At 42.6% G+C, this 20,379-nt stretch overlaps 1 protein-coding gene across 2 annotated transcripts in view; it reads right to left on the bottom strand.

Moving 5' to 3' along the window:
- The window catches only part of sema5a (sema domain, seven thrombospondin repeats (type 1 and type 1-like), transmembrane domain (TM) and short cytoplasmic domain, (semaphorin) 5A), a 135,722-nt gene that overhangs the window by 89,815 nt on the left and 25,528 nt on the right, over positions 1 to 20,379 (bottom strand). For both annotated transcript variants that reach the window (XR_005204950.1, XM_037756930.1), the window contains exon 2: positions 8,422 to 8,641. Coding sequence is in view for 1 of the 2 variants with exons in the window: in XM_037756930.1 (XP_037612858.1) it covers positions 8,422 to 8,572 (151 nt within the window). In the remaining variant the exon portion in view is untranslated. The remainder of the gene's footprint in view (positions 1 to 8,421; positions 8,642 to 20,379) is intronic.

The raw sequence follows: 20,379 nt of genomic DNA, 5'->3' as shown, positions 1-20,379 counted from the left end.
CCCAGAGTGGTTGCCGAGCGATGAGGACGGCCTGTCTACCGCCTGGTTACCCGATAGGTTTATTCAAGGGGTCATTATGGTGACGTGTTTTCCCCATTACTCGTCACATGCTCAACCTGCAGACATAATAACTTACTGTCGGATTGCCAAAATATGGGACATTTTCTCCAGATAACTAGAAATTAGTATTTTTGTGTAAGGTGCCAGACTCCTGCAGAGTTTTTAACAGTGGTTGCCACGGCGATTTACTGTAAAATCATTCATCACTACATTTGTGAGCTATTTCCAGTCTAAAAAATTTCAAAGGGACTTTTTTTAATTTACCAAGGAGCTTTCCATCAGGGCCGGAACAGAGGGAGGGGACAGCTTGAATATCCTCCCTGCAACACGTTATCTGCTTCTTCAGGCACACCTGTCAGACAGCGTTTCAAATGAAAGCACGCTCTCCCTCGGCTGCATCAAAAGCCAGTGCTTTCGGGTTTCGGTGACAAACGTGAGATTTCTTGGGTGATTTAAAAACGAAGACAAACAGAACAAGGAAACTGGGAGCTTCCAAAGAACATCTGCCTCCTCCAGCTCACGTAGTGGGACCAAACTCCAAGTCTCCTAACAAAACAATATCATCTGCTGCGAGACAGCGCCACTGTATGTATGCAAAGACATGTCCCCTCCCTTGTTCTCTTTCAAGTCTCTAGTGACGAGAACAAGACAAGAGGAAAAAAAGCATCCCGCCTCTGACTCTAGGTTTCACAGCGCCAATACATTTTCATTAGCGGCGGTGAAATAAATATCTGAGAGATCACGAACAACTTCACCCCAAAGTATTCATTTTGTTTAATGGCTGCTGCTCTGCTTGTTCTGAAGGGAGACACAAAGTTTTGGACGCGTCAATCCTTTCCTCCACCGGGCTTGTTTTTCACGCCATCGAGTGGATCCCTGGCATACAAATGTAGCAGTGACACCCCCCGGGGGAAGACGCCGCCTGACGAACCCAGCTTCTCCCCATAAATCTCCCCGACTCACCGGGGGAGGCTCGCTAACGGGGTGATGGAGTGTGTGCGAGTGTGTGTGTGTGCCTGGATCTGTGTGTGTGTGTGTGTGAGATAGAAACAGAGCAGAGAGGATATTTGTTAGAGTGTGGAAAAAGGGGCAAAAGGTTCTAATTGAACGTAACAGCACTCAAAGGATTTATGGCCTTTTGTGACGGGGGGCCAAGGACCATTCGTAAACATTCATAACCAGCGTGGATGGGCCCTCCCAAGGCTGCGGAGCTGAATATACGGAGCTCCACAAAGTCAAACTTGTGGGGGTTTAGCTGATCGTAGTTTGGGTTTACTACATGTAGGGATACAAAAAAGTGGCATACTTGGAAAGATTCTCAAAAACAACACTGCAGGGGCCACCCGATTTGACTATTATCCGGCCATTAAATAGGCATTATCAGTCGCTATAAGCACTGATGTTGGTCAATGAGGGCCTACTACGCCTAAAACCTTGTAAAAGTGAGATTTAAAAAAAAACATGTTCTAACTAGGGCTGTCAATCGATTGAAATATGTAAATGTGATTAATCGCATGATTGTGCATAGTTAATCGCAAATAAATCACATTTTTTATCTGTTCAAAATGTACCTTAAAGGGCGATTTTTCAAGTATTTAATGCTTTTATCAACATGGGAGTGGGCAATTACGCTTGCTTTATGCAAATGTATGTATATATTTATTATTGGAAATCAATTTACAACACAAAACAATGACAAATATTGTCCAGAAACCCTCACAGGTACTGCATTTAGCATAAAAAATATGCTCAAATCATAACATGGCAAACTCAAGCCCAACAGCTGTCAGTGTGTCAGTGTGTTGACTTGACTATGACTTGCCCCAAACTGCATGTGATTATCATAAAGTGGGCATGTCTGTAAAGTGGAGACTCGTGGGTACCCATAAAACCCATTTTCATTCACATATCTTGAGGTCAGAGGTCAAGGGACCCCTTTGAAAATGGCCATGCCAGTTTTTCCTAGCCATAAGTTTGGCGTGTCATTTAGCCATCTTAGCAACAAGCTATTATGACACGGTTGATAGCAATGGATTCCTTAGGCTTTTTATAGTTTCATATGATACAAGTATCTTCTTTCGAGCTTTAAAACTGAGCCCGCTACAGCCTAAAAATGACGTCGCTAGAGGTCTCTGTCTTGTTCTTTTATACCTTCTTTTGGTGATCTACCATGTCAATAGATGATAAAACCTACTATTAGGTGTAGTAGGCCCCTATTGACCCACATCTATGGTGCTTATAATGACCGATAACGCTTATTTAATCGCCTGATAACAGTCAAATCAGCTGGCAGGGTACTGGTTTAGCTGCACCACAGAAATCTGATCTTACTTGTGATATTTGTTTTTGGATGGGTTGAACTGTAATAGCTAATTTTAGGGACACCCAGGGAGGTTTTTATGATCCCATAAAACCAACCTCGTCGTTAAGCCAGTAGAAAAGGAAACAGTAGGACAACCCCCCAGCTACTAATTATCCCTAAAAAAAAACACACCATGCTTCCAATCTCACTTCCTCGATTTCAGGGCCTGCTTTGCATGTTACATGGGTTCATATCAGCAAGGCGTGTGATAATGTAATCACATCACAGCCATGCTTGTTCAGCAGATGACTGAATCAGGGGATTGGCTGGCGATGAGACGAAGGCGTAATAATCGCACACGCGCGTGCAGAAAATTCGGAGAGAAGCCAGCAGGGCTCTGAGCCAACATGGAAACCGACAAACACACACTTACACACCCCACCCCCACTCTCGGTCCCATCTTATCCCCTTAACCCCTGTCTCCCTCCTCCTCAAAATAGAGCAGCCCATCACTCACGTCCCCGTTTGTTATTCCCCCGCTCTGACACGGAGCAGTTGACACAAAGACGAAATGACAGGATATATAAATATTTACACCCAGCATCAGAGGCCACGCCAGTCTGCCAACGCTCAAAGTTAGTGCTCTACAGTTACCGCCAGGGTGGCAACAATGGCAACATGTGGAACCATTTATGAAACATGAATGGTTTGTCTGTGAGTGGTGTAAATAGAGTGTGGCAGCAGGCGCTCGCATAAATGAAGAGCCAATTCGACTCTAAAAGCAGCCCTCTGTGGTAATGGGCGGCACAAGAATGGCAACTATTTAGTCAAGTCGATGTGAGGAAACGATTTGGTCAGAGCGGTCAGAAAAACAAACACCTTGAAAAAGGTAAGACAAGGTTTTCCTCCTATTATGTTATTTCGAGCAAGAAAAACAAGCAGCTGAAAAGTCCTGAATCTCGAATGACCGCGGATGTGCTGCTGTGGCCCTCTGGGCGGCGAGTGACTCATGCGCAACAAACCGCCGTGAAGCCACAAATAAGTGTGCAACAAAATATTTAAATCTAATGTGTATTTAGGAGTCGTTTGGTTTAAGGGGGCGCGGGAGAGGAGACAAGCTTTTAACAAGATGACCAAATCCTCTTCAGGCCACTTAAAAAAAAAAGAAAGAGATGAAAATATATATGTAGGGAAATGAGTCTTTTATTGCAGCGGGTACATGAAAGAAATCCAAAAATATGGCCCCTTAATCATGCCACTGGCAGCCGACCATTGAATTAAAACATGGCTGGAACATAGCTGACCCTCAGCCACGAATAGAGCTGACTTAATGCTTTGTAATTTAAGCTCCTAAGACCTTTGAGGGCTTTCAATTTAAAAGAATCACCCCCAAATGACCAATTAAAAGATCTCTGTTGCAAGTTGCAGCCTGTTGCGTTTATGAATGCTGTGAGGCCATTTGTTTATTTTCCTGCTTTCACTCCCCTCTCTCTCTAACGATGTGTTAGCCGTTCAGGGATGATAAAAGCTGCTCAGTCTGTGGCTGTAAAACAAGTCTGCCGGTTGCACTCCTCAGAGACGTGGCCCTCAGCTTGGCCTGTGAAGGCATTGTTTACACCACAGTTTATAACCTTTAAAAGCCTTCCAAGCCGACACCCAGGAACACTTGTTAAATACAACACTTTATTAATACGGTGGTCTACTGTATCTCCGGGGCTTTGAGCAACAATAACGCCGAAAATGCTTTGTCGAAAAAACCTTCGCTAATTCATATCCTTTCCCGAGAATGGGGATATAAAGCCTTTCAACACCCCTCCTAAAACAATTCTATAACTGACAACCGTTCGAGCCATTGGACCTTTGCTGGAGCTATATTCAGACCTGTTTTTTCGCGAAAGAGTACATTCTGTATAAACATTTCGAGCGTAGCTGCTGAACTGTACAGTGTACTTTCTTTCTGAAACCCTGCATTTGTAAAACCGCCACACAAAGCAGAAAGTGGTCTTTAGGCTGTAGCATCCTCTCCACAGTAGCAGCTCTGTCAGCCAAGTGTTGTGCCAAGTCAGAAAAACCACCATCCCCAGTGGGGTCAAACCCATGCGAGGCACGCCCTTCCACAGTCAGGCCACAATCACACGGAGAGAAAGAAATGCTGTCACTGGAAGGCACTCAGATAAACCTTGACCTTGGTTTCTCGTGACGGGTCACAACCACTCTTTGGGCTCTGTATTGTTTGACTCCATTTCTTTTATACCAGGCTGGCTGAAACATCCACAATGGAGTAGCTGTAGACCCAGTGACACAAGCTACTAAAGGAAATAAGAATATCACTCTTTTATTTCCTTCACCTACTGTCACCCCAACCTTGAATACAAAAAAGACTGGTTTTCTATCTCATGCCGGAAAAGATTAGTTCTAACTGCAGTTGATTAATCTATTTCTTATTTCTTTCTAATTGTTTAACCTCGAAAGTGTCAGAAAATTGTGAAAAATGAATGGCGAGTCCAAGGTGATGTTGTGAAATTGCTTGTTTTGTATCTGTGTTTGGTTTCTTGCCAAGGACTACACGTGAAAATAGATACTACTCAACCTTCGAGTCTATTTACCACAAAACTGTACGTTTATGTCCTAGCCATAGACTGTATATAAAGAAGGACGACATGACAGCTCCACAAAAGTGAAGCCAAAACATCTCCATCACCCCCTGGTGGCTGGTTGCAGTATAGGTCATAAAGCCCGCCCCCTTCATGTTTGACATGGGTCAAACTAAAAAGTCAAAGTACACCTCACATAAACCTTTTCAAAAGATGGTTTATGTCATTTTAGGTAGTTCTTTTCCGTTCCTTTCCGTAATGTATGTTCAAGTGTTGATTTTTTTTTATACATTTGGTTTTAATTAGTTATTTGATGCTGTAAAAAGGGGGTGAGACGATAGCTGTGATTCTCTCTCGCTAGCAAGCTGGGTCTGTGCTTGGCTCGCGATTGGTTCGGGCGAGTGTGTATGGGCGGGACCACGATGCTGCGGCTCCACCGCCCGATTACTATAGCACAGAGTCTGGTTCTAAATGACGTCAAAAGCGCAATATGGCAGCGCCCATATCCGGGATATTTTGGCTTCACTTCTGCACAGTGGGAGGAAGTAGAGATGCGTCGTCCATCTATATAAACAGTCTATGCTCCTATAGCTTTAAGACTCAAGCCAAATCTCTAAATGTATGTCTGTGTATGTCCAGAAAGATAAGGTTGGTCAGAGCAGAGTGGGAGTATTGTGCTGTTGTTGTGATCCACAGGGTATATTTAATGTGTTTGTAGTCCTCCCAGCTCGGCTGAAGAGGAGCCATGGCTGCCTCGCTCTACACATTCTCAACAACCAGGGATTACACTACATTACATGGAGCACAATGACACACAAAAGAGAATGATAACAGGTTTAACAAGAAGATTCTCTTCCCGCACACACTGTGTGTGTGTGCATGTATTCGTGCGTACGTGTCGGCGTATTCAGTAATGAATCATAGCTCTTTTTGCATTTATTGCAAAAAAGGCAAGGGCTGTAATTTGGCAATGTCGGAAAAAGGCTTTGTATACCGTATGACTCGGAACAAAGAGATGTGTTTGAACTGCACAAAGACTATCATCAGGCCATAAGCATAAGTATAACTGTGTAGGCAGTGATAAATAGATGTCTTCATGAGACCATGGGCATTAGCAGCTGCCTCTGCAAAGGTGCTGATTCTTACACAAGAAAGGTGAGAATAAATAAGATTGGGGTGTAAGTTAACAAAGCATAATGATGAAAACCTGCGTTAATGGCAAAAGAATTCTGCTTTCTGTCACCTTATGACAACAAAACAAACCTCTAGAAATGCAAAGTCAGCAGAGCTTTAGAGCTTTAAAAACCAGGGCAACAAAGCTGATGTGTAGACAAGTCAACAAGCTTATGAGCTCAGAAACTTTTAGGGGTCAACAGAATTAACGAGCCAGTTAAATGTACATGCCTACTGCACGTTTCTGCATCGGTGCAATTTAATTCTACGAACAATAATGCCACCTTTTGATAGTTTGAATGCAGATGTGAGGGAATGAGTTGACTGCCTCTGGTTTCCCCATAGACTGTATCTAAGAAGTGGACGTAGTCACCGTGACGTCACCCACTGGTTTGTGGACTGCCGTTTTGAAGCCTCGAGTTCGGCATTTTGGCAGTCGCCATCTTTTTGCAACCAGAGGTGACACTAGAGGGTGGAGCTAAGTCCAACCAAATGCTGAATAAGACATTTATAGGCGACCAAAATGTTACAATTAACTTTCATGAACTGAAAACACACTGTGAATGGGTTAAAGATATGAGACAAAAACGGACAACTCCCAGACCGGACAATATGGTTTATGGTCTATTTGACTCTAAATGGGACAATAATTTACTAAATGAACATCATGCTGTATTGAAGATGACTTGAAACTAGCGATTGAAACCATAAACTCATATTTACAATGTTTTCTCATAGACTTCTATACAATCAGACTTCCTTTTGCAACCTTTCGCCCCCTGCTGGCTATTAGAAAGAATGCAAGTTAAAGGCACTTCCGCATTGGCTACACTTTTTTTAATACCAGGAGGTTGCCCACTGGGTTTCCCATGGAGCCTAACCCCAAAAGAAGTAAGTGTAAACTGACTTTATAGCTTTTACCATACAAAATCTCCTATTATATAATACTGTATGTCTCCAATGAAGCTAAATAGTCTTTTATATACGAAACCACTGAATCATCACATCTGATCATTCAGACACCGAGCCACAGGCAGTGAAGCCTCTGAGTTCCTCTCACTTTCTTTTCTCTTCTTCTGTACAGTAGGCTTTGTGTTAGTGAACCATGTCTGATTACTAACTGAAATGTCAACCCTTTTTATTAATGCTCCCACATTTCAACCAAAGCATTAAGCCACCCGAGCTTAATGGGCCATTCTTGTACATTAGCGAACACAAACGCGTTGACCACAGCTGACCCACTGGCTGCCGTGTGATCCCCCTCATGCAGAAAGAAAGCACAAGGCAGGAACGTATTACGTTAGCCGGGCAGTTAGTCATCATCATTGCACTCAATTGGCGCAGAGGGAAGAGTGCCACCTCGGCTAACAATGAAGTGACAAAGACTTGCGAAGAAAGAGAGAGAAGGTTGTAGAGGAAGAGTCCTAGTGTATGTGCCGGGCGGTGTCAATGGAGTCTTTGCATGCATGTGGATCTTTGAATACACGCAGTGACCTTGTTCGCAGAATCTTATGTGATTATCGGATTGGGACTCTGCTGGACTGAAAACAGCTCAATGACATTTTGCTGCTTTGCACAGGGTAGACAGAACTGCTATTGATCGCTATCGATACTTTCTTTCGACTAAGTTCATTTCATTACAGTTTAGTTGTTCAATAGCAATGTAAGATAAAGGATGAAATCCGATGCGGAGTAAGCTGTATCTAAAAACTGCAGAGCCATGTAGTAAAGGCATACGAGGAAGGTTGTGTCTGTTTTGTGTATCGAGGGAAGATATTATTGTGCTAAAAGACTGAAGGTAAAGTGCCATGTTCCAAACAATGGCACCTTGTAGCCTCGGTCATCAGTGTATGAATGTGTGTGTGAATGGGTGAGTGTCGAAATGTAGTGGTCGGAAGACTAGAAAGGCGTTACTGTATATAAATACAAGTCCATTTAATGGATAAAAACTTAATTTTCATTTTAAACAACACACAATCCCAACATTTCAGTCTTGTTACCCAATACAAATGTCAAGGTGCTCCACTTTTTTCTTTCTTTGGTCATCAATTTGCTTGCAACTAAGAGCTGATGGCATGTGTCCAAGAGTGTTTATGTCTCCTAGCAACAGCAAAGTGTCCTGATGTCTTACAAATCTAACCGTGTGGAGGAAATAATGTGATGAAGTTTAAAGTGAAGGAATGGATAAATGAATGCAGAGAGGACATATAAAAAAATTACATACAGAAATATAATTATGGAAGGAAATAAAAAAAAACTCAATGAGTCGATGTAACCCTGGTGCGTGTTTACCTGAGTGTGGGACGAGCGGGTGCTCTGTCTTGTGACAGGGCGATTCAGGCAGCAGCACTGGCCCTCTCCTACCAGCCGCTCCTCCTCCGGGCCGCAGGACCAGCATGCACTGCAGCAGCAGCAGTGCATGCTGGGAAACAGGGCGTCCCATGCGGGGGTTCCTTGGCTTGGCTCACTTCTCCTCAGGCCTCAGGGGCCCAAGAGCATTGGAGAGACACACCTGAAAGAGACGGATTCGGGGTTTAAAACAAAGACTTATTTTCACATTAGTTTTAAATCAAAGCGCCGAAAAAGCTTGATACTGTATAGCACCTCGCTACACGCACAGAGGATTCACTCCGGGAGATGAAAAGCAGCGAAAATAAATCCTGACAAAAAGGGAGTGAGGAAGAGAGGTGCAAAGAGAGGAGAGAGTGTGACAGATTGTGGGGGGGAAAGTGTTTGGAGTTTTGCTGAGTAAAACCAGCCTGTGTGCTCCCAGAGACCTCACACCTCTCACCTCTGACACCCAGAGCATGAATCAGACATGGCTCTGCATTACCTCAAACACCTCGTATGTGTGTGTGTGTGTGTGTGTGTGTACTCTAATATCTGAAATGATAGTCTTTGTTTCCACTGCAGAGCTTTGTTGTAGGGCAGCAATAGTTCAACGTGTGCTGTGTGTGTGTGTTTGCATAAGCGTGTTTTTTCATGATTAAGAGTCTATTTGTTTGCGTGAATATGTGACTGATATATGCACGGAGCGGCGCCGCACAGCACTCCTCGCGGGTCAATTAAATCCTATAGCTGCTGTAAATCTGACATGTTTGTATTCGCAACCGAGCCCCCAAATTGCCGGATGTGATTATTATTATATAATGCTTACTGCGGATTCATGCTTCCCAGAAAAGTCCTTGCCCGCCGCAAGAACAACAAAGCAGTTTCCACAACTCAATCGCCCGTGATTTCTTTTCTACGTGGGGGTGAATTGATGAGCAGTCTAGACCGTCCACATCATTACTTTTTAATCATTTATGTGATGCTATTACCGAGAATGATTCATGCAGCGCGCAACAGAAGAATAAGCCTCCCCTGACTGTATACCCCGTTTTGAGCAGCGTGTGTGGCGGAGTGTGTAAAGATACCGAGGATCTCAGCTGTAAAGTGCAATGGCATTTGCTTAAAGCTGCAGTGGGTAAAAATGGAGCAAATATGATTAAAAAAAAGTTATTTTTATAAAACGGTCACTATAACCTGACAGCATGAGACATGTAATCTGAAAAAATCTGTCTTCTGGTGTCCTCCAGTTAATATGTCAAAATATAGGAGGTTTTTCTTTGGAGTAAATCACATAATGCTCCATTGGCTACAGAACTTCATGCTATTTTTGAGAAAAGCTGAAGCTGAAATCCTGAAATTTTTGGTGCTTGGATGATGACAAAATGGAATGGCTATTAAATTTTAATGCTTATAAGTTGGCTAGTATCATTTTTAATTTATACTGCTACTCTGGTTTCTGCCTTTACAATAGTAATAAAATAAAATAAAATCAGATCCAGTGCTCCTAATGGCATCTGCAAGATTTCAGGAGGAAAACAACCAATCAGAGCCGAGCTGGAGTCCGCCGTACAGCTGCCGTTTATGAGCAGCTGTCAATCACTCAAAAAGTCCGATGAAACGGTCAACAGTGCTGATCAAATATGATTCAATGTCCTGGTACTATAATGCCTATTTCTCGCCTCAAATGTTTTCAGAAACATCTTGTCGTCTACTCTTTAGCTGTGAAATGAGAAAGTTTGTGCAGCAATGTTGAGATCCGTTGAGGAAATACCAAGCACCGCCCACCAGCCGGAGCACAGCCAATAGGAACGCTCTCTCACTGAAATGACCCGTGTTTGGCCATAGTCTCCCGTCATGGGCTAAATTTTCTCTAGTCTAAGTCTAGTTATCTCTCTGAACACTTGAATTACAATATGCTGAAAGGTTATTATTTTGCCTACTGCAGGTTTCATAACAGAAAACGTATTCTGCAGTCGACCCTGTGGAGCGATCTTATTATTTTATTGCATGTGAAAATAGGCTTTTCATCTGCTGTCAAGTCAGTGGGAAATAAATGGTGCTTTGTAGAGCAAGAACAGTACAATCCTGCCTCCATGACAGAGTTGATTCTGTGTGAATGGTGGGTTGCAAATAAGCAAAAACTATTAATACCCTGTTGTTGTTGGAGGGCAGCAAAATATGCAAAAGAAGAAGACCAAACTGAAGTGAAGTGGTGAACATTTCCTCAGACAAACCTCTCTCTGAAGTATGAATCCCCCTTTAGTGCTGGTGCTGGAAAGCTTTGAGCGGCTCTGGTGTAGAACATACATACAGTAAGGCACCTCTCTCCTCCTGCTTTCAAATGAAAACCCCTCATGCTGTGAATGTGGTGGTTTTATTTCATTTTCTCCGCGAATGGAAAGTTTACTCTGCCTTCAGTGTGCATGAATAGCCTCCGCGACCTTGGGGCCTATATGGAATTCATTCAAAGTCCAGCGTATGAATGTAGGCAGCGGGGTCACGTGGTTCGCCTTCACCCACAGAGTAATGTAAAACACCTGTCATCCACAGCGGGGGGAAAGCGAGTGACAGCCAGTGCCAGTTGCCTCTCCTTGTTCTTTTTCCCTTTCGTCTCGACGGTTCACACGTCAGCTTCTGTGCTCCTTTTGCAGCTTTGCTTTAGTCAGCCTGTCGCTTAAGATGTCACTTTTCTTTGTCTGCTAGTTGCCTTGACAGTCTTTGACTTTTTTTTATCCCCCGTCACCAAAAAGCCATTTTACCTGTTGCAGTTGAAAGCGAGCGAGTCATTTCCCCCCAGGTAGTCTCTCGCTAGGACATTCCTCTTGTCATTTTTAATTCTACAGACCTTTAGGTCGGCATTTGCTTGGGGAAAATATAATGAGATTACTGATGTTTTTACAGTTGTGTGCGTGCTAGTATGGTCAGAGAGGGCAGCGCTATAAGTATTGTAGTGAATTGTACATACTGTATGTCCCCAACATGCATGCACACACACACACACACCCACATGTATGCAGAGGGCTGGCTGACAGGAGCAGGAGCTGTGGCCACTGAGCTGTGCGCTCTTTGTTGACCTCGCTGCCTCTGCAACAGCCCTGAACACAACCTCGTCATCTCTGCACATGCACACACACACACAAAACATGTGCATGTTCAGAAAACAAAGTTCCGATATCACATATATGTACAATCAGTAATGTGATTTCAAGAACAAGCCGCTATGTAAAAAAATGGTATTATTATCATCAGTTTCTTTATCACTCATCTTTTCATCTGGTTTTACTGATTCACAGCGTGTCTTAAAACCCATTGTAGTTGGATTTAATATTTAAAAGGTGCCCTGCGGAGATTTCAAGTGAAAAAAACCCCACAAAAGCACCACCAAAACACATTGTGTGTGTATCCTGGAGGTCAAACAAATGTGTTTAATATATTTCCCTCAATATCAAACACTTGCAAAGCAAATCTTTGAATATTTAAAATCATGCTGTGTTTCCATGGTCGTGTCTAGAAGTTAACCCACAATTTGGGAAACTCTGGCAAGATGGTTAAGGTTAGTCATTGTTGTGAAATAAACCCAGACAGGGCGATGCGGACTTGCATAGCCCTGAAGTGGTTTATTTCACAATAATGACCGGCTAGCTGTACATTATCCTGCTGTTTTACACGGCTATTTACTTAAGAAATCAATAATTCAACACAAAAATGGTCTGCCAGAGTCTGACATCAAAACTGCGTCCATAGCAACGGTCTGTTATACATAGCAACAATCTGCTATACATAAATAACACACTGTAGAATGCCGTGATTGACCAATCAGAATCGAGTATTCAACAAAGTCGTGTAATAAAGTTATGCATTGACCTTGAATGGTTAAGGTTAGGATAGGTCGTTGGGCAGCTAGTCTCGCGAGTGTACTTGTACACGTTTTTTCAAGTTTTCGCAATTAGCTGGTTACCTTCTAGACACGATCGTGTTTCCATCACATTTTGCTGGTTTGCTGTCTTCCTCTTTCTCGCCTTTGTTTGTGCATTGCTAAACTTCTTCGCTCATCACCGTCACCAACTGTCGATCGGTGGACTAGCGTGAAAACGCGGCGACAGGAATGTGTATTGTGTTCTTGTGTGTGATACAAAGTGGGGACCCAATCATAAGGGAATTGCTCCATAGCGCCACTAGTAGTCAAAAAGTCAACAGGGTACCTATAATTTAAGCAGAGAATAAATACACAAACATTTTATAAAAATAGCACAATTGATGAAGACTAATAAAATATCTAAATTATGTCCAATAGCTTTTCTTTTTTTTGCATATTTAATATCAAAATGTAAGTGAACCATTATTGCTTTTGCCTCCCTTTATACATCTGGATTTAATAAATCTAAAAAAATACTTCCATCTCTGTGTTTGCATGAACTAATAAAAACCTGCCATTACATGGTGAAACAATTAAGAACTATAAAATCTAAGATACTGTAAATATTTATGAGCCATAAATTAGAAAATAAAATGCATATGCGACTTTAAAGACCCACAGATAACCGGATTTATGCCCACACATGCATTTGCATCATGCCTTTTAAGTTACAGAGCGCAGACAAACAGACGTGACTTGATTTAAAACCAAGCCAACTGTTGTTTCCCCTGAAGTGATCTCGGGTAGATCCTATTTTCTCTTTAACTCACCACAAGCCACCGACTGGTCCTGTGGGAGAAAACTGGAAGAGCTTTCTGTGCTGTTCGGTGGTCTAAACTCTAAATCATCTCCAGGGCATTAGTACAAGCCTCCACCACCTCCTCCTCCTCCCACTCATCTTCCTCCTCCTGCGCCCACCTCTACTTCTTTCTCTGTCTTTCTTTCACACCTCTACACATACGGACACACAAAAACACATGTACAATGCCAGTGCATTCACAGCACACACACACATATGCACTGAAATCACCCTGGGACCCGGTGATGGATAGCACACCGGTGCATTCAGGGCACTTAGCAGAGGAGCTCTAGCCACACAAAATGAAATGAAACATGCTGTAAACGATGTTGTCACTTGAAATACATGTACAGAGCAGATAATACAGTACAATACAGTATTCCTGCCAGGATAGTGTTAAGCACTGGTGTCCTTTTCCATATTTTAGAAGGCTCAGACCAATGTGAGCTTCAATACAGGTCCATCATCTACGCAAGGCGCATGAATGACACGATGATGCGCAAGGCAAAGCGTGCAATAAGAATGCCGTTCTTGCTTTAGGCTTGTCATTTGTACGCCATGTAGTCTGTACTGACTGCAATGCAAATGCATCCATGTGAAAATGCTACGCTTGGAGCTAGTGACGTAGGATAAAAAGTGAGAAAGGTCGCTTATGGTGGGTGGGAGGGGAGGTGGATGGGTCCAACAAACACAGGACCTTTTACTAGGACACCGGTTGTTTGCTTTGAAAACTACGTTAATGACGTTTGTCACGTGTTTTCAGTACTTATGTTACATTGTTTCCGTACATATTGTACTTAATTTATATACTTATTTTAAGGCCATCCAAGACGTTTTTCCTAAACCTAGTGGTTTTGTTGCCCCCTGCTGGTACTACACCTTTATACCCGCGTGTAATATTCACGCCTCGGCGAGGCAAAATGTGACACTGACACGCTATCCTGTCATGAACAGGGGGTCTATTACATGCTTTAGCGCGATATTAGGTTGCTACAGTACATGCCTCAATACTTTTTCACTTCATCAGGGTGATATCTGCAGCAGAGTCGATTAGTCATGTTACTTTACAAAATTAATACACAGTACATTACCATAAATACAAGACGGACAAAACATTACAAGCTTTTTTTCCATTAAAACCATAATTAACAGGTAAAAACAGTTGAATCTCAATTTTTCAGTAAAAAAAAATAGCAAATTCTACTTTTTCAACTATATTTCAAAATACAGTATCCTAAAACTCTTACATATAATAATAATATAATATATAATAACACAGTAAATCTACAATCTCAACACATTTCTCTCCCTCCTTCTCTTTTTTTTCTTGGTTGCCTCTTCAAATGATCCATTGGTGAATTGAGTTAATGGCCCAAATGAATTACACCGCTTCTCTAATGGTCTGTCTAACTCTACAGACCCGTTCATCAACACTGTGTAAATCACATGCAAAATGTTGGAGACAACTGCCACGACCTCTCAAAAAGAAATGTTTCATGAATTTCAGTAACCCAAATTGAATTGATGACAGATGACTCTTACATAAAATTGTCCTCAAATTTTAACACAATGATCACATTATTATTATTATTGTTAATATTCTTGTTTTTATGCCAAATATTGTGCGGCGTGTTCAATTTTGGTGGTCTAATGTTGTCTCGAAACCTACAATTAAAGGTGCAGTGTGTAGGATCTGGCGGCATCTAGCGGCTGCCGGCTCCGTGAAGAGGACCTGCTCCATATGTAGATATAAACGGCTCATTCTAAGGTAACGAAAACACAACGATTCATACTTTCAGATGATTATACACTAAAGAAAACACACTTATTAAAATAATAGATTACACTAAATGTTATGCACTGTTAAAGGCAAGCAAAATATATGACGAACTCCCAAAAAAAAGTAAGTGTACTTGCAGTAAATGTTTCGAGCTGAATAATGGATTGGTTCAGACAATCAATAGCTGTTTGCAGCATAGTTTTGGAAAGTTATATAATGGCACATTCAGCCGCGTATAGACACACACACACACCTCTTTGCATTGTGGGAGCTGAGGTGTCAGCTAACTAATCAATTGAAGTCTTCCTGCAGTAACGAGTGGAGAGAGGATCATATTAACACCACTATTGATTTTGTCTGTGGGGGACTTCATGATGGTTGGATTACACTATACATAATGAATACGCTCCCGAATAAACGCCGGCTTTGCGTCCGTCACGCTGACACATACATACACGCACACAGACACACACACGGGCTCACATGCAAACACGTTTGTCAAATGTGAGTGGTGCAGTGATGATCCATCTGTCCAAACACAGTCAAGGGAGGGTTAGCTCGGGGTCACAACACAGTGCTGATAGATGCTTTTCTCACTCTCTCTCTCTCTGGCCAGACAACACACACACACACACACACACACACACACACACACCCACACACACTAGTAAAATCCACCCAGACTTTGCTTTAGACCAGAGCACACAAAGACACTACAGAGCTGCTTCATAAAGCTCCGTGTTTGTCAGGAAGAGCGCTTATATGTGTGTGTGTGTGTTTGGATGCGACTGACTGGGTGTTTATCATTCTGTCTATCAGACGGGTTATTGCCAGTTTTTGTTTGTTGTTCTGAGTCTCTGTCTGCCGATTGGTTATCTGAGATTTTGGCGTCTTGTGTTTTAGACCAAAGCACACACAGAGACGACAGAGATGTTTGCTCTTTACTTTGCTGTCTGTCTGTCTGAAAAGGACAGCTGAGACCGAGCGATTAGTTGAGTATGATTGAACTAAGTTATTGATTTGTAAAAGAATAAAAGGACAAACTAGATGACCGACTGACTGTGAGGCTAGTGGACTGAAAGAGGAGCTACTGACTGACAGAGAGACTGATGAGGTACCTGAATGAGTGAATGGCTACTGCGTAAAAAAACAACATGATTGACAGACCAAGTGGCCGACTGACTGACTGACTGACTTTTCTTCTTTTCTGGCTGTCATGAGGATTTTTCTTTCACCGCCATCTCTCGGATTTCCTCAATCGTTATCCATCCCCTGCCCCTTTCCGTTTCTACCTGTCATTGACCTTTTTCCCTCCACTATTTATGCTTTCAGTCCAACCGGGTGTCTCACTGGCTCAGCGGAGGATGACAGAGAGAATGACGGAGTGATGATATCGCCATCAAAGGCTCATCGCCGCACAGCAGGGTCCTTTCCGCTTCACGACCCTCCGGATAGGGGGGGAGGGAGGGAGCAGGTTAATTCCCCGCGAAGAAATGTTTGTGTCTCTCCAAGAGTGAGATTGAAAAGCGCACTTGGATCAGATGGCTTGTTTGTTTCAAAAAGCTTATCTGTGGTGCACAGTATTGCTTTTGATGCGCAAATCAAATGTGCACATGGTGCAGTTTGTCTTTTTCAGTCTTTCACATTCTCACATTCATTCTCTCTCTGTCTCACACACACACACACACGCTGCTGAGTAAAAAGCTCTCCAGCCCAGAATGCATTTCACACTCCAGCTTCCCTTACTTTGTACTGATATTTCTCTGCATTTGGATTAAATAAGTAATTCCGCTTGTGTGTGATTACCAGCCGCGACAGCGTGTGGCTGGTGTTGTTTTCAGTTGTGAGTCTGCGTGTGTGTCATCATGGTAAAATGTGGTCCTGGAGACTCCTACTGTAGCGGGAACTACCACAGAAGATGAGCGTGGTTCGAGCAAGGGCGCCTGAACTAGGGGGGTTGGAAGTAGGGATGTCACGAGAATCGATACTTCAGTATCAAGTCGATGCCAAAATCCTGAAGACCAACGGCGTCCTGTCACCCAGGGATGATAAAAAGTCTCAGTATTCTCACTATAGACACGTCGAGGGGACAAACACTATTTTTTCCCTCATAATGCTACATTATGAACAACAAATCTGTGTTGAAATCGGCAGGATGAGAGCTAGTTAACGTTAGCCGTTAGCAGCCAGTAAGCAGCACAGTCCTGCATGGAGCTACTAACGTAGCTAATGGGAGGTGCCATTTGAATTACATTATGGTGTGTTCATGTACTATTCAATAAAAATAAGTATTGGGCGAAGGTACATTTTATCGTTAACATGATGTGTTCAAATGTAATCTTGCACTTTGAACTACATTATTTGAGCTACATTCCTTGTACGAAAATATAAAGCTTATATTCTTCATCTTCTTCCTATTATTATTATTATTATTATACATATTTGTCTTGTCATGTGTTTTCTTTTGGTATAATGAATCCTTTTTCAAGTCAAATTGAACACATTTGTTTTTGCTATAAAAGCAGTAGGCTTATATATCGCTGCTGTTTGTTTTTACTTGTGCACCTCTTTTGGTGTTCTATGTCTTTTTTTTATTGTATTTGTATTGTGTAAACCGTAGCAATGAAGAAATACAACTTTGTTCCACTGTATACTGAATATTGTGTATGGAGAGAAAGACAATGGATTCTACCTTGTACTTTTATCAGCATGTAAACGCTATACAGGGCTGTGAAGTGCTCCAGTCAGTAGTGCACCACGGAGCAGGAATTGACAGCACGTCTCTGAGCATCCGCTGCCTTGGGAAACGCCCACAAAGAGGCTTGAAGTTATGTCCAAAAACAGTTTCATCCTCTTTTGAAAAATGTAAAAATATGCACAGTAGCAGCAGAATCACTGTACTTTATATACCCTTGCAAAAAAAAAAAAGTGAGGACATAGTACTTTGTCACCGAGAAAGGTTTCATTAGCCTTTGAAAAATCACCCTTATGTTTGCAGATGCATATTTCTGTAACATACTGCTATATTTTTACCTGCACATAATCTGACTCTGAGTCCAGCATGTTCCACAAACAGCTCTATATTGGAATAAACATTAAATCAAACAAATAGCGCATCGGTTTCCCCCTGTCGGAATGACGCTCAGAGATTCCAATCTGTTGTTGGTTTGCGATCGCTGCAGAAGATTTGGGAAAACAGAGCTGTGATTTGTTGTGTATGTTCTGCTCTGAGCATATGGGAGGGGGTATACAGCTGATGAAACACAGGCGCCTGGGGGGGAACAGCAGAGAGCTTCTCTGGTGTTGGACTGAAGCAGCGCAGGTACTCAACTTTGTTTCACAAAACTTCTGCAGGGACTTTTTACAGTAAATAGTCTTGGGGTCAATTTAAGAAAATGTCACCCTCCTCTGCTCCTGATTAATGGTTGCACACACCTCTGTGGTATTTATTTTTTTATTTTGTGTACATGCCGAAAAACACAATGAATCTTAAACACACCAAAGTCTTTGTACTGTACAGAGCTTTTTTTTGACCAGCCCTGATGACTTGCCTGACCACAACCATAGCTTTGGTCCAGCTAAATCTGGGACATATATCACACACATTTGCACACATTGAGCCACAGAAACACGCACACGCACACACACACACTGACTTGCTCAAAAACACACCCAGCAATTTCTTCCCGAGTCCCACCCTAACTCTCCAGAGCTTCCCAAATCCTGCTGTTATTTTTACTCAACTGGCTTACCCTCTAGCACTCATGCTGATGCATTACCACGTGCCTGACTGCGGTCTGCGTGTGTTTCTACACAACACATCTCCAGACGAAGAAAAAAAGGCTTCAACAACATGCAATATGTGGCAAGAAAAGTGACATCATGCCTGAAAAGAGAGAAATGTTTCGTGTGAAAGCTCTCACACACACCACTAGACACTAGATTACCGGCATGTCGTGTTCCGGTGTTGCTGCCTCCATGATTGCTGGTGGGGCTGTAGTTCAATATGACCTGTGACTTAAAACTATTACAGACCTCCTGGCAGGATGGCCCTTTGAATACAGAGCAGGGCTTTTAACACTGTTCACTTCAAAAATTTAGGTCAAGGTAAGGCAGAGTCAGGACTTGTAGCCTACACAGCCGACTCCATAATTACAGAGAATTAATCATCTCTGAGGTTGGTTGGTTTCTTCTCTGCTTTTGACAAGGGTACTATGGAAATAGATACACTGAGTAATCTTTTTCATTTGTATTCATTTCTTGTAGGAACTGTGCCTAGTTCTTATTAAAGGAAACATTTGACATTTTGGGAAATGTGCTTATTCGCTTTATTGCTGAGAATTAGATGAGATAAATGATATCGCTCTTGTGTCTGGAGGCTAAATATGAATATGTTGCCAGCAGCCGGCTAACTTAGCTTAACATAAAGCTTAGAAACAGGGAGAAACGGCTAGCTAGGTTCTGTCCTAAGGTAACAGCACCTCTAAAGCTCACCAATCAACACGTTATATATTGTTTGTTTCATTAGTACAAAAAGCGAGGTGTAAAAACAACAAATTGCTGCTTTACAGGGTGTTATGTACCGGCCGATTTCTTGGTTGGAACCAGTAACTTTCTGGTGTCTCCGCTGGTTGCCCAGTAACTGTTAAAACAGTGATTTGTTGTTTTGACACTTAAGTTTTTGTACTAATGAAACAAACATGATACAAAATGTCATGGACCTTTCACATAGAAACGCGACAACGGCACAACTGCGCTTTGAAACCCATTATTTCCAATGGCTTACGCGACACAACAACGGCTTTTGGCAACGGGTTGGACTTTGAGGCGCACTGTGATGTGCGCTGAACCCATCGGCGGGCGCAGTGCAAACCACGTTCTGTTTGAAGGGCCCTTTAATTAGCGTTCATTTCTAGTCTTTATGCTAAGCTAAGTTAGCCCGCTGCAGGCCCTAGCATTACATAGAGCGTACCAGCCCGTTCTCATTGTGTGATGCTGACGCACAAGGCTCCTATTAGCGCCGGTATGAGACGCACCAGGCTTTCAAGCGACTACAATGGAAACCAATCCGTGGTAATTAGAGAAAGTGGTCGGGGAGTGTGGTGACGTAGTTTAAAGAGTGAAAAAACACACATAGGGCGGGGTGGAAGGGGACGTGGACGGGCCCAACAAACAGGAAACTGCCGTCCGTGTCCATGTGTTAAGTTTCACTGTCACGTTACAAACGTAGTCATTTTAAGCCCAATCCCGATGTTTTTTCCTATACCTAACTAGATTTGATTCCTAAACCTACAAGCACGTTTTTGTATGAATTCACAACATTAACCCCGTGTTTACTGCGATCGTAAAGCGACGCCAAGGGGTCTGACAAAGCGTGAGTATGTGACGAGTCGGGATGAGAACGTGTTAAGCGTACAGTCTAGC

Source organism: Sebastes umbrosus, chromosome 21 (genome assembly GCF_015220745.1).
Source record: "Sebastes umbrosus isolate fSebUmb1 chromosome 21, fSebUmb1.pri, whole genome shotgun sequence".
Classification (NCBI taxonomy): Eukaryota; Metazoa; Chordata; class Actinopteri; order Perciformes; family Sebastidae; genus Sebastes; species Sebastes umbrosus.
The sequence above is the reverse complement of the archived record's forward strand: the minus strand, read 5'-3'. Positions and strand labels throughout refer to the sequence as shown.